Source organism: Garra rufa, chromosome 1 (assembly GCF_049309525.1).
Source record: "Garra rufa chromosome 1, GarRuf1.0, whole genome shotgun sequence".
In the NCBI taxonomy this organism is placed as follows: Eukaryota; Metazoa; Chordata; class Actinopteri; order Cypriniformes; family Cyprinidae; genus Garra; species Garra rufa.
Window position 1 is genome coordinate 2694508 of NC_133361.1, and position 14699 is coordinate 2709206.

At 37.5% G+C, this 14699-nt stretch overlaps 2 protein-coding genes across 2 annotated transcripts in view; one reads left to right on the forward strand and one right to left on the reverse strand.

Annotated features, from left to right (window-relative positions):
* Positions 1–14699, forward strand: part of LOC141343073 (uncharacterized) — a 509078-nt gene that overhangs the window by 336212 nt on the left and 158167 nt on the right. The window lies entirely within an intron of this gene.
* On the reverse strand, positions 5392–12079 carry LOC141327113 (E3 ubiquitin-protein ligase TRIM35-like). The gene is made up of 6 exons (XM_073835325.1): positions 11610–12079; positions 10404–10499; positions 8458–8688; positions 8358–8380; positions 8158–8276; positions 5392–6705 (listed from the first exon to the last, which is right to left on the reverse strand). Exons 1-6 carry the CDS (start codon positions 12003–12005, stop codon positions 6203–6205), a joined length of 1368 nt encoding a protein of 455 aa, XP_073691426.1. The 5' UTR covers positions 12006–12079; the 3' UTR covers positions 5392–6202.

Below are 14699 nucleotides of genomic sequence, written 5' to 3' on the forward strand. Positions count from 1 at the left end.
GGAAACCGATCGAGCTCAGCCATCTTGTAGGACATCTCAATTCTTTAATTGCACCATAATGGGTGAAACTGTCAGACAGTCAGACTTAAGCACGATATTGCTGTTATTAGCTTAAGTTGTGATGTTAAATATAGTAATACAATATAGTAAGGGAATGCTTTACAAAGAAACAAAACTTAATGCCCCTTTGATTTATTGTTGATTTGGGCAAATCTGCTTTTCTACACAGAAATTCATGTTCAGTGAATCTCCTCAACAATCAAATGTTCAGCAATAAATGCATCCTATATGAATGAACATCCACACTAGAGAGAAACCTTATGTGTGTTCACACTGCAACAAGGGCTTCAGACTGCCAGAAACCCTGAAAAGACATGAGAGGATCCACACCGGAGAGAAACTGTGTCATGACTGCAATGAGATTTTTTTTTAAAGTAATGTAATAGTTACTTTGCCTGGTAATTAGTTACTTTCATAATGATGCAACTCAGTTACTATTTGTGGGAAGTAACTAGTGACTAAAACTAATTACTTTTTTAAAGGTCCGTGCCCAACACTGGTCATGTGTCACTTGCTTATTCTTTCATAGATGTTTTTACAAGCTGTTCTTGTTCAGGAAGCTGAAAAAGAGGATGTAACACTTTAACTGTTTTCTTAACTGTTTTTTTAAAGGACTAGTTATTCTTCCACTTATGACAGATTTAGAAAAAGCGGATGCAAGATATAGTGCCATGTAGCTTTGCAACTGATCTGTTTTGCTTGTCTTGTAAGAAGGTGAAGGATTACAAATTTAAGAATCTGTTTATCCTATGTTCTGACATAGCATCACAGGAAAATCTAAAGTGAAGTACATTTAGCTTCTAGAGGTACAGATGATGCCATTCTAAGAAGATCAAATCAGGCAACCCAGGTGTCTGAGACATTAACCTTTTTGTTCTCAAGGTACACCTATGCCTTTGTCTCTATGATAATGTGAAGGTATGGGCAATACTGTCAGACTGATTGGATTAGCACCTTTGCCTTTGAATGACACTGTTATGATAATGAGATCAGGGCTGGGGAACTCTGGTAACGGGCTGATTCCTGAACTGCATTTGCATGCTTCGTTTAGATTGACTCCACCTCTATGTAATCCTCCCCCTGGAAAGGTATATAAACTGTAATGTATATGACTTTTGAAGAACTGCAGCAACGAACAGCTAGGATCTCAATAAAGATAAACTTCTGCTTCAAGAAATCCAAACGTCTCCTGGTCTCTGAGAAAAGTTCACAACAAAGGGAAGGGGAAAACGTATTAAATTAACCCTTTTTTTTGTTAAAACAAGGGGAAAAAAACTGAATATTATTAAAGAAGCAGACTGGTATGCAGTATTGTAAGAATAGTAAAATGATTAAAACCTTAATGATACTCATCCATTTAGTAATGCATTTTCATGTTTATATTGTGTTAACAACTTTTATTGTCTGCTGGTTGTATTTGTCACTTTATAGTTTAGTTATAAAATTAGAAAGCCACATAGTGCTTTGTGTTTGCTTTTTTGGCTTTCTGTTTTATAAGTCTCAAGTGAGAAATGTATTTATTTATTAATGGCACAGCAAACATGTATGTTTCTGATATCAATGTCAGATTCTAGTGAGACAGGGCTGTGAACACCCATCTGAGGCCCATCACGTGTGGCCATGTCCTTTCCATGTACTACAATATCATCTAAGTCAGGGCAGCTCAACCCTGTTCCTGGAGATCTACCTTCCTGCAGAGTTTAGTTCCAACTCTGATCAAACACAGCTGTCAGTAATTATCAAGTGCTCCTTCAGATCCTAATTGACTATATTGTTGGACACCCTTGAGAATCCTCTACTGCCTCGTTCTTATCAGAAACTGAGAAAAATAAAAATTGCAACATCGTAAATAATGATAGCGGCAGGAACATTTAGTTTCATATTATTTACCAACATATCATTTAAATCCCAGGAGAGAACCTGCATAGTTGAACATTTAAATGCTGACAGCTAAACACTATCATAACGTTATCTTGCTAGGGACACTTCTCTTCAAGCACATCTTAATCGTATTCTTGATCATCAGTAACTTGCCTTCATAGTCATGAACACATTTTTTAAATATTTTAAAGCCTTTATTTTTAAACTCTACAGCTGTGCAATAAAATTCACATCAAAGATTGACTTTTCATTCATAAAGACATGAAAAAAATGTATTTTCATGGAAAACGTCTTTTTTTTAAGATGGACATGACCCATGTTACCAGAAGATGGCAGCAGAGGATCAATCATTGGCTTTCATTTCCATTTCAACTCCCTAGTTTTTTTCAAGACATCTTTTCAATTTATTATAAAATTACTAGTATAATACATTGTAGTACTTTTACTATAGACTGTAAGTATATAGTATAGCAAGTGCAGAAAGTAAATAAAAGTGACGTTCAAAGTTCTGTTGGACATGTTCAGTCCAGTCCAGTTCAGTTTTTACTTTTCTAACGTTACCACTGTTCAGCTTGGATAACCACAGCTGTTATCTTAGCTAGTATGGATGATTATTGTACAAAATAATAAGAATAAAAAATGTAATGCAGTTCTACGACAGATGAATAGCACTGCATTATCACTGCTAATTATAGCTGAAACAGTGGTAATGGAGATACAAGGCGGCAAAGTTGGTTTTATAATCACACATTCTTTAGGAAACGTGTGGAAACTTAGAAAAGTGTTAAATTTAGCAGATGCTGTACACTGCGGCACACAGCAGTGGTGGCTAGAGGGGCTGTCCTCCCGTCTTTGAAAAGATACTTTCATACGTTTAGATGTCATTTTATATGTTTATTTAATATAATAAAGCAAATAAGCATCAACAATATGAGTGGAGTCTGTTTTTGTGACTAACGTTACCGTAGTATAGAAGACAATACAAGTTATTAGAAAAAATAGTACACAGCACTCTACAATCGCGCCGGAACGGAAGTAATCCAGCATCCTTATATTCCACCGGAAGTACGTCATTCACCGCCGTGCATACAGCCTATTGTATGTTCATGTTGTTGTTTCTGCTCCCGCTTCATTCAAAATACGTGTGGTGACGTCGCTACAGTGAGACGCTCTGATTGGTTGACGCACTGCGTTAAGTGCGTCAAGTCTGTCAAAAGTTCAGCTAGCTGAACTTCTGTGTTGCTTGCGTTTGCTGCGTTGACGCTTGAAACGCAGGTAACGCTTGAAAAGTTGACGGATCCAACGGACACAACGCAACGCAGAGCCTCTGACGGACCTCTGACGGACTCAACCATTGACTTTACATGTAATCTTGCCGCAACTGACACATGACATTTGGGGCGGTGTGAACGCAGCATAAGAAGAGCTTTCTCACAACTCCTCTCCTTTTTATTAAACTTCATAAATACTTTCAAAGTTCACTCACTGCTGTGTAAGAACATGTTAATCTTCATTTATGAGTGTTGTTCATTAAATAGACCATGGTTTTATTATAGTAAAAGTGTAGTAACCCTGCCTTTTTGGGGTGTATAGATCAGACTACCATTTGTATAACACAGTTTTACTGCAGATACAGTGGTTAAACTATAGTTAGTGTAACAACATCATGGTTGATTTGTGGTTACTGTGGTTAAAATATGGTGACCATGTTACATGATGGCTGACAGACTGATAACTTTTATCACATCTCCATTTCTCCTGTTTATTGTTATGGAGCAAGGAAGAGTCGGATCCAAATGCGAAGCTTTATTAATAAACCTATAGACATGGTCAAACATCAGCAAACAGGTACAGTACAGTTTTCAAAACAGGTTTGTAACAACATTGCAACTTTATTAGAAATAAAAAACTGAAAAGATCAGTTGCGTAAGTATTCATACCCTTTTCTGGGACACTGGAAATGTATCTCAGGAGCATTCATATTGCTTCTAGATGTTCCTACACTGTATTTGATAGAAAGATGAATTAAACCTGTCGCTCATATCTGTTTAGTTGTTGGGCTTGTTATAACGTCGTTGGTCAAACTCACATTCATACTCTACGAGATTGAGCTCTGGAAAATGTCCATTCACTTTAATTATTTCTCTGTTATTGCCACATCGCACCATGTTGAATTCAGTCCTTAAAAGACATTTTTTTATGTTTTGGAAAAAAAGAAATTGAATAAAGCTTCATTCTTTATTTTACAAAAGTGTGCTGCTTCACTGTTATTGTGAAGATACACAAATAAAAATAGACTTTTCTGAATGATGCTCTTTCATTTGATTGCTCTTTGCTTCTAAATTTTGAATGTTTTCAACTCTTAATCATGTTCAAACATTTAAAGCAGTGTTAACTTCAAGTCATTATTTATCAGTGTTGGGTGTAACGCGTTACTTTGTAACGCGTTACTGTAATAATATTACTTTTTCCAGTAACTAGTAGTGTAAGGCACTACTCGTCTGAAAATTGTAATATTATTACAGTTTTCCCGAGCTAGTTACTTGCGTTACATTTGCCAGTAGCACCTTCATCACACACAAGGCACACGACAACACAGAGAACAGAAGGGAAGGGGAGGGGGGCGTGAATGGAACAGTGATTGGTCTGGGTTTGGCACGAGGTATCATTAAATTACCATCACCGATTGGTCGACACCCGGCAGCCAGCAGCAGAGCGGCACTTGCAAATAGAGACCTGCAAACCCGCGGGACCCAACGCAACAGAGTGCGGCGCGGGACAAAACTTGATGGGCAAGTGCGTGTGCTTGTGCGCGCGGGTGGAGACTCGTGTGTGTGTGTGTGTGTGTGTGTGTGTGTGCGGGATGCGGGAAAATAAAATGATTCGCGGGACTCCCGCAATATAGAAATATCTAAACATAAAATATCAAAAAAAAAAAAAAAAGTTATTCATCTATTGCACAAAAACAGCAAGAACAACATATATGATTAGTAAGAGCAAGAATAGGCAGTTTCGATTTAAAACTTGTTTGCAGCATGAGCAATGTAGCCATCTGCTGATTTATGGAACGCATCGCCAATCAATGGTGTTTAAGATAGATTTCACTCACTGCTCAAAAGTTTTGAACAGTGCTGAATATTGCGTGCTTACGAATCACAACACACGTAGACCTTTATGAAAGATTAATTGTGCATAATATCCATTGTGTTGTAAGAGCTTTATGAGATCGCGTATGCACTGGATGCACGCAGTAGGTCATGCTTTTTTGTTAAGAATGACAGTTTTTTGTGTAAGAAAAAAAAAATGTAACTAGTAATATAACTAGTAATATAACTAGTTACTTTCTCCAGGGAGTAATAAAGTAAAGTAAGGCATTACTATTTTTGAGAGTAATATGTAATATGTAATATATTACTTTTTTGAGTAACTAACCCCAACACTGTTATTTATATAGCGCTTATATTTGACAATGCAGATTGTGTCAAAGCAGCTCTACACTCCAGTATTAAACGCTGTTAGTGTCAGACTTTCAGAGTCCTTCATCACTTCAATTAAGATGATTATCATTTCATTTCAAAATCTGACTTTAGCACCTCTTTTTGCTTTGAGATCAATCTGAGGATAATTACAGGTTGAAAATCACAACAAGAAATAACTGTGACAGGAAACACTGATAAAAAAAAAATATTCAATTACATCAATCTGTATTATATGAAACTCTAAAGAAATAAATGTGGCTTAATAATTTGTTGGAAGAACAATGAGAAAAAATGACACTGTTAGTTTCTACAAGCGATTATTAATATTTGTTCTCATAGATTCATAGTCATCATTTGATCTGAGAATCAGATTCATAAACAGCTGAATCAGGTATTTCTAGAGTAAATATTCATATTTGATTCAACATTGTGGATCAGCAAGAACCTTTTACATCCATTTACTTCAAGAAACAAATGATCATTAATCTCTAGAACTGAAATCAACAATTCTTCATTGACAACAAACACTGAGAATGTGTTGAATCAATAGTGGAATAACACTAGAGAAAATATGATCTGACTGTTTCTCATTGGTCAGATATGATGAAGATGATTTATTTGAGCCCTTCATCACGTGTTTGAATAATTGTTCATTTGTAAAGATGAATAAATGTAGTTGTTTTCTGGTCTGATGTTCAGATCAACAGTCTCTTACTGATGTGATCTGGATTAAATATTGAAACATGATGAAAGATGAAAGCAGGAAGATCCAGACCTACAGATTACTGACTATTGATCGATAAGATCCTCAGAGAGTTACATACATCATAATTACTGAAGAATGGTAAGAGTGTGTGAGTGAAGGAGGTTGTGAATGTGTGTAGATGTGTGTTAGTTACAGGATCAGAGAATGACACCGTTCCTCTGTCATAGTCCAGATTCACTCTCACACGATCAAGATGCTGTTTAACACCAAAACCAGAACCTGGAGACACTATATACGGACCATACCACACACACCAGACACCAGTGTTGAAGAAACCCCATCCCTTCCTCTGGTTTGATGCTGTAGTTACTCCAATACTCCAGTATTGACTCTGTTTAACCTCCACATCCCAGCAGTGTGTTCCTGAGTTAAAACCCTCTGAACCCAGAACACACTCATGACAGTCAAATCTCTCAGGATTATCAGGAACAGGTTGATATCTGATGCGTCTCACACTGGTCAGATCATCAGACAGAAGGAGAACTGGATAAGCCGTGTTTGGATCCAGAATGACAGGAGCTGATGAGACACAATCAACAGATGCTGCTGTTATTCTGATGTTCATATAATGATCAAGACTGAACCCAACACAGATGATTATGAATTATGACACTCGTCCTGTTGATCAAACACATCAGACATTTTCCTCTCATCACTGTCAGTCATTCTCTGTCTGATTTATCAATACTGAAAGTTCATCACAAACACTGACAGACACAAACTCCAAACACTTTCATTTACTCTCATTTAGATTCAATTATAGTCAGAAGATCATTTTAATAAACAGATCTTTACAGTGATTTCATGTTTTCATGTAGAGATATGCAGTAAATAATGTTCATATCTTTATCGTTGTCCTCAGTGTTTCTCTTTTATGAATCACAAAGGTATTTACTGAATTCTGTCCAAAATAAATAAGCAGTAGATATTATTCTACAATAATGCAATGAAATAATACTGTAATAATAATAATGATAATAGTAATAAGCTTGCTGAGATTAACAAAAACTACAATTAAAAATATTTAGTTATTTATTTAATTATTCAATAATTGATGAAAATGTATTTAAATTTAAATGTTCAGAAATGTTGTTTTAGCAACTACTCTAAATAAAATAAATTAACATGAAGAATTCAAATGACAAACTAAAACTGAAATAAAATGATTTATAATTATACATGTTAAAAATGAACTTAAATAGATAAGAATTACTATTTCAAATTACAAAAACACTTACAAAATTAAATAAATAAAAATATATTCAAATAAAACCTAATTAAAGTAGCATATAAACAGCAATAATCAAATAGGAAATAATGTTTTTGTGACTTTAGACTACATATGAGAGTGAATCAGACTGAATTGTGGGATTGATTGTTTGTAAAAGTGAGCTGCTGGTTTTGGTGCAGTAGATGATCTGGTTCATAATGCTGAAATCTGTCAATATGGCCTCATCTTCATCATCATGATTTCCAGTGTGTGTGTATAAGAGCTCAGGGCCGTATTCACAAAACATCTTAGAGCTAAAAGGGCCGTGTCAGTCCTAAATTTATATAGGACTCCTATATTTTTGCTCTAAGAGTATTTCACAAAGCATTTAAGCTCCTAAATCTGTGAAACATCAGTAGTGAAGAGGACTCCTAAATCACTGAGACCAAATCCCAAACTATCCTAAATTGGCTATTGCCGATAATCTGCCTCAGAATGTAAAAGTTTTATAAACACACTGCATTTATTTGCACACATAGGCATGCATATTTTTATATTCTTTTGGGAGTTATCTCCAAATTTGTCCTTTTGAAAGGTCATTGTCCCAATTTTTTTTTTTTTTTTTTTTTTTTTTGAGCTCAACCCCGCCCCTTACTCTCAACTAAAGACTTCTCTCTATTCCTGAGTAAAAGTTTGTCTCAGCAGCTTTGGGAATAGGTTTTAAGAGAAAACTCTTTTTTAGGAGAACTCTTCAGACTCACTGTTCTGGACGATGTCCTGCATCTTCTTCCAGACTCTGAACGGCAGGTTGCCCAAGTAACGTGGCACATCAATCAAAGCTCCAGAAGGCGTCTGTGGATCCGGCTGTGAGATCTGGACTCTGGAAGAACATTCAGGAGTCAGAACTGCAGTGGCTTTGGATCAGAAGCAGAGAGACCAGAGACACCAGCAGATCACTCACCTTTCCATTGAGACTGGAAACTCCTGCAGAACAAACACACCATTGATCATCAACAACTCAATCAATCATCAATCAATCAATCAATCATCTGAAATCAGACCTTTAGAAAGCAGACATCACTGGCTTTCATCATCTCCTCCATGTCTTTGATTGTGTGTGAAAGAGCTGAGATGTGTCTGTTCATCTCCTCCAGCTTCTCCTTCATCATCTGCTTCTTCTGCTCCTCTTCCTCCCTCAGTGCAGTGATTGTAGCTTCTTCTTCATCTCTGAGAAACTGATGAAGCTTCTCAAACTGCTGTTTAATCTGACGCTCTGTGTGCTCAGCTTGAGACTGAAATCAAACCACATTCACTTCAATCGTCTCCATCGACACACATCGACACGATCACATCATTCACATCTGAGATCAACTAATCCATTATATTAAATATATCAGATCACAACTGCAGGGGCGGCTGGCCCATGGTGGGCGATAGTGCATCGCCCTCCTTGAGCCACACGAAAAAAGAGAGGAGAAAAAGACTCTTATTTTGCTAGTCCTCGTCTGCATATTACTGTACAATCAACAGCCTGAATGTCACTTTCCAACCTAAAACCCCGCCCCCTTGGGGCGATCTCAGTCAGATTGAAAATCGCCCCAGCCGGTCTCATAGAGTTATATTGTGAGATTTTTTTTTTCAAATTTTGAACCCTACAATGCATTTCAATGGGCACCGGGAGGGCTCGCCCCAACGTGATTTCGTAATACGCACTGATGCGTGCTCGAAGATATACGGCACGCACGCGTGTAGCGAGACGTCTGAATGCATTGGCAATGCTTTCAATGGAGAGGTAACTTGTCAGGAACATGCCTGATTTTAATGAGAGGGTAATTGATCACTTTGCCTGCATAAAAGAGAAGCGAGCAAAATTTCAATACAAGTGATGTGTGTTATTAAATGGTGAATTGTTTATGTTATCACGGCCGTAGCCAGCTATGAGGTCACCGAGGTCCGGACCTCGGTCATTTTTTATATTCAAAAATAAAATGTCAAGCTCTTCGAATGATTATTTAGCCGTTTAAACCACCTCATATCATATGAGTGTTTGCTGCGAGAAGCTAGCGCAGTGAACGGGGCTTGAGAACGCGTTGAGTGAGAGTGCGGGTGCAGTGGCCTCCGTTTGTTGCCAGATCCACCTATTATACGTGTTTTTTGACTCGTTTGTCCAATTTAGTGACACTTTTGTCCAATAGTGACACTTTGGGACATTTATAAAGTGGAAAGTTGAACGTTAGTTTTATGTCAGTGTCATTATTCTAACGTTATTTTTATAACTTGTTATAAAATAAAAATTCCCTCAGCTAAAAAAAACGAACTTTCCATGTAAAACATTATACTGAATAAAAAATCTTTCACAATCATCTACATGTCTGTCTATTTTGAAGTTTAGGCTATATGTAGTGCATTTGTGGGTGTTATTATAGCACAATTCTTAACACCTCACTAATTTTCAAACCCTGGTTACGGCCTTGTATGTTATATGTTGTATTCTCTAAATGTTGAATTTTAAATAGTTGTATTGATTGCATATTGGCAGCCAAATTTATACTGAATATGTTCTGGAAAGATTTGATTAATTACAGTTTTAATATGAGAAATAAAAAGTCTTTAATTGTAAAGCAGTATGGCTTTTTTTTTTTTTTTTACTCTTAGAGGGCAAACTAGTTGATGACAATGTGTCTCTTGATGGCCATGGTGGAAGTGTTTCAGTGTATTTGAGACCATTGCGATAAATTTAATATAGCTATTCAAAATACTGTACAGTTTGTACGTTCATGCCTGATGTTGCCATCTAGGAACAGGGAAACCAAATCAAACAATGCAATGTAATGCTGTAAAGTTGGCTATCTGAATTTTATCATAATTTTACCCATTAAAGCGGTTATCTTTGCCAAAATCGGAACAGTTGCCCCCCCAGAGATATTTGTCAGGAGCCGCCACTGCACAACTGTATATAGTGATCCTACAGCTGGAATCCAAATCACTCTCCGTTCTGTTTCCTCACCTTCATGTGTTCAGCTGTTTCCTCAAACTCTCCTTTCATTTCTTCATTGTGTTCTAGTTTCTCCTGTAATGTTTTCAGTGCTGTATTCAGCTCCTCCTAGAATTGAACAAAAATACATAAAACACCAGATTATTTCATCATATATATTATTATTTGTTTTTGTGTGTGTGTGAAAATCTCATATTTTTAACTAGCAAAAATAGTTGCTGGGTCTGTGTGTAAATCTATTTGTCCTGTAGTTATTAATTCCCTAAAGCAGCAAACTAGATTAAAGTGATTCCTACATTTTAAATCTGGATTTTTTCATTTTTTTTTTTTACAAAAACACATAGGATTGCTAAAGGAGGCTTTTACCGACCACCGACTTTTTTTATTTATTATGGATCGACTTATTTTGGACTGATGGAACACTTGCTCGTGTCATTCAGTCTATGCTGTTCTGTATGCCAGCATTGATTTAATATAACTCCGATTGCATTCGTCTGAAAGAAGGAAGTATACACCTAGAATGCATGAAGGGTGAGCACATAAAACGCTATTGTTGATCGCGGATACGTGATATTATCATTATTGTGCTAATGTATTTAATTATTTGTATGCCCAAAACCATAAGGCTAGTGAAGCTATCTACACTGTATGATGAATAAATCTCTTACCACATACTGCATGTCTACAGCGAGGCACCGATGCGTCCACGGATGATCCCAGTCAATGTTCGTGTTTACATCAGCAAAGGATCTGCGTGTGTTTGGACCCTCTGTAACAAACACGTGAACGGCGCGGCTTCAACACGGCTACCGGAGCAGTTCGCGGACCCTTTAGTTAAAGCTGTGTTTAAACGAGCCGACCTACGGCTCACTGTAGCATCCCAACAGCGGCCGTCAATAATACATGGCTAAAGCTAGGCGAATCTCCCACCCGCCAACGACTGAATTTCAGTAGGACTTACGTTGTGACATAATAGCCTCCGGAAAACGAACCCTGTAGTCCAAATGAATTGTTTCGTTGTAGCTCTTGAAAAGGTATTTTTTTTAAACTAAATATCTCCCTTTGGAGTGGACTTTGAGATTTGTAACTTTGTAGATGTTTTTATGTCCAAACATACACACCACACACTGGCTAAAGTTCAAAAAGTGAAAAAGCATAATAGGACCCCTTTAAACAGGACTTTAAAACAACATGAATTTAAAGACTAATTTCTCTTACCTTATAGGATGGGACAACTTCATCGATGGGTCTGATTGTGTGATTGACATGTTTTTGTGAATCTCTGCAAACTAAACACAGCGGCTGTTTGTCCTCCAGACAGAAGAGTTTGAGTTTCTCACTGTGTAAACTGCAGATCTCCTCAGATCCTGATGAACGTCTCTCATTTCTCTCCTTCAGGAACGACTCACACAAGTTTTTTAACACAAGATTACATGGAGGTTCAGATTTAGAGGATCTTCTCCTGCAGACGGGACACTCCTGAGTTTTCTTGGTTCTCCAGAACTGTTGAAGACACTCTTTACAGACACTGTGACTACATGATAAAACAACAGGATTCTTGAAGATTTCCTGACATACAGGACAAGAAATATCATCTTCAGATAGTGAAGCCATTTTCACTCTTTAAGCTCCAGCGATCTAAACTTTACTTTCACTTTCTGAACGACAGATTGAAAAACAAATCTCCACGAGAATCACAGAGATCTAACGTCTATTCAGAAACGAACTGAACAAAAATCCTTCTGTAAAGTGTTTCTCCTGGTTCTTCACTGATGGCTGGTTGTTTATTGGTTTTGTCAGTAGAGAAGAGAGTCAGTGTGACAGAAAGGAGAAAGAACACGTCAGTCTCTTCCTGGTAAGAGCTGTAAGAGGGAGGAGTTTATGATCAGGTGAGTGTGTTTCAACAAGTCAGACTCGAACATCTGTGACCTGCAGCATGAAGCAAGATGAACAATCTCAGAGTTGCAGAGTAGGTTTAGAGATGACAAAACCAAACAAATCCAACCTTGTTTAGCAGGCTCACAAAGCTCAATATAATAATAATAATAATAATAATAATAATAGTAATAATAATAATAATAATTCCTTACATTTATATATTGCTTTTCTGGGTACTCAAATCGCTTTACATAGAAGGGGGGAATCTCCTAGAGTAATTCACCTGGATAATGCGAAGGCAGCCATATTGCGCCAGAACGCCAACCATACGCCAGTTTACTGGTGAAGAGGAGAAAGAGTGATGAAGCCAATCAGAATATGGGGACGATTAGGAGGCCATGTTGGTCAGAGGCCAATGGGTGAATTTGGCCAGGATGCCTGGTTACACCTCTTCTCTTTTTTGAAGGATATCCTGGGGTTTTAATGGCCACAGAGAATCAGGACCTCGGTTTAACGTCTCATCCTAAAGACGGTGCTTTTTGTCAGTATACAGGGTCCTTTTTAAAAAATTAGCATATTGTGATAAAGTTCATTATTTTCTGTAATGTACAGATAAACATTAGACGTTCATATATTTTAAATTCATTGCAACACAACTGAAGTAGTTCAAGCCTTTTATTGTTTTAATATTGATGATTTTGGCATACAGCTCATGAAAACCCCAAATTCCTATCTCAAAAAATTAGCATATCATGAAAAGGTTCTCTAAACGAGCTATTAACCTTATCATCTGAATCAACTAATTAACTCTAAATTTAACTGCAAAAGATTCCTGAGGCTTTTAAAAACTCCCAGCCTGGTTCACTACTCAAAACCGCAATCATGGGTAAGACTGCCGACCTGAAGGCCATCATTGACACCCTCAAGCAAGAGGGTAAGACACAGAAAGAAATTTCTGAACGAATAGGCTGTTCCCAGAGTGCTGTATCAAGGCACCTCAGTGGGAAGTCTGTGGGAAGGAAAAAGTTCCTGAGGAAGATTGTGGAGAAGGACCGATTCCAGACCTTGGGGGACCTGCATAAGCAGTGGACTGAGTCTGGAGTAGAAACATCCAGAGCCACCGTGTTCAGGCGCCAGGTCAAGCCACTTTTGAACCAGAAACAGCGGCAGAAGCGCCTTGTGTTGCATCTAGGGTATCGTATGAAAATACCGAATATGGCTTGAAAAACAGAGATAAATCGTAGAGATATGTCTCTGTTTCACCAGTTAGGACATCGTCTTTAAGCAAAAGCGTCTTTGTCCATGTTAGGGATTTCTTGTATGAATGCATGCTACACAACACCTTATTTTTTTGTTTAAAACTGAATAAATGAATAATTATAGGAATTATAATACTTTTATAAGAGTATATTGGGTAACACATGAGCTCATACAGTGAGTTCAAACATGTGCTAACTCTGGTTCTGCGTTTTGGGAATGTCTTTGGTAGAGTTTAATTTGTGGAACAATGAAGACAATGATTATAGTGCAGCATAATGTTTTTGCACAGTTTACATTTTATTTTCCTTAACATTGTGTAACAAAAATATTTTACAATGTAAATGGCAAAATGAGAGTGCCATGTTTGTTACCAGTTATTTTTGGTATATGCAGCATGTTAACCATGACCTTGTTAGTCATTGTTGTTCGAGTTGGCAAGAATTCCATGCATGTACTGTGCCATGTTCAAATAAATGTCTCTGCCAAAGCATTGTGATGGTCCTCTAGGGTTTACAGTGGTTTGTAACTGTTCCATTTCTTCAGGACTAAATGGGATGGAAATTTCTGGTACTTCAATTCCATAATGCGATGCGTGTGGGATCCCTACATTTTCCCAGTCAATGGTGTTGTCTTCAGCAGGCTGCAACAACACAAATGCAGACATTTATGGGGAGCTGTTCTGAACTGGCTATACTTTTAAACCGTAGAGTGTTTTTACAAGAATTTGGATTTGTTGAATTTATACTGTTATTGTGTGTATACCTGCTCTAGATGTTCTGGTTCAGTGGTGGAATGTTGAATATGGCCCATGACCCACAGCTGGTTTGGAGTTAGGTTTTGCTCCGTGTGTAGTGGGTGGTTGTCCCAACCATCACTGAACTTTGCCAGGTCATCATTCAGCCGAGGTAGGAAGATGTAGTGAACACAAAACATGTGAATGTTATTGGAAGGATCAAGTAGACCATCTTCTTCCAGACCATGCAGAACCTCGTAGTAGACCTGGGTCACAGCCATCCATACGTCCCTCCACAAACGCTCGATTCTGAAATTGTTAATGTTTTAGAGTGTAATTAATTTGCATTGTAAATTTCTAAGGATGTATTACAAATCACACACACCTCTGATTATGTACACTCTTTCCTGACACAAAGCTGCCTCATCCAGTCCCCC

Excerpts from the sequence above, each read along its gene's own strand:
- LOC141327113 (XM_073835325.1), bottom strand. The coding sequence starts at position 12,005 with ATGGCTTCACTATCTGAAGATGATATTTCTTGTCCTGTATGTCAGGAA. Across the intron at positions 8,277-8,357 it reads TTTCCAGTCTCAATGGAAAG|AGTCCAGATCTCACAGCCGG; the intron begins GTGAGTGATCTG and ends ATGTTCTTCCAG. Across the intron at positions 6,706-8,157 it reads GCAGGACATCGTCCAGAACA|CTCCTGTCATTCTGGATCCA; the intron begins GTGAGTCTGAAG and ends GTGTCTCATCAG.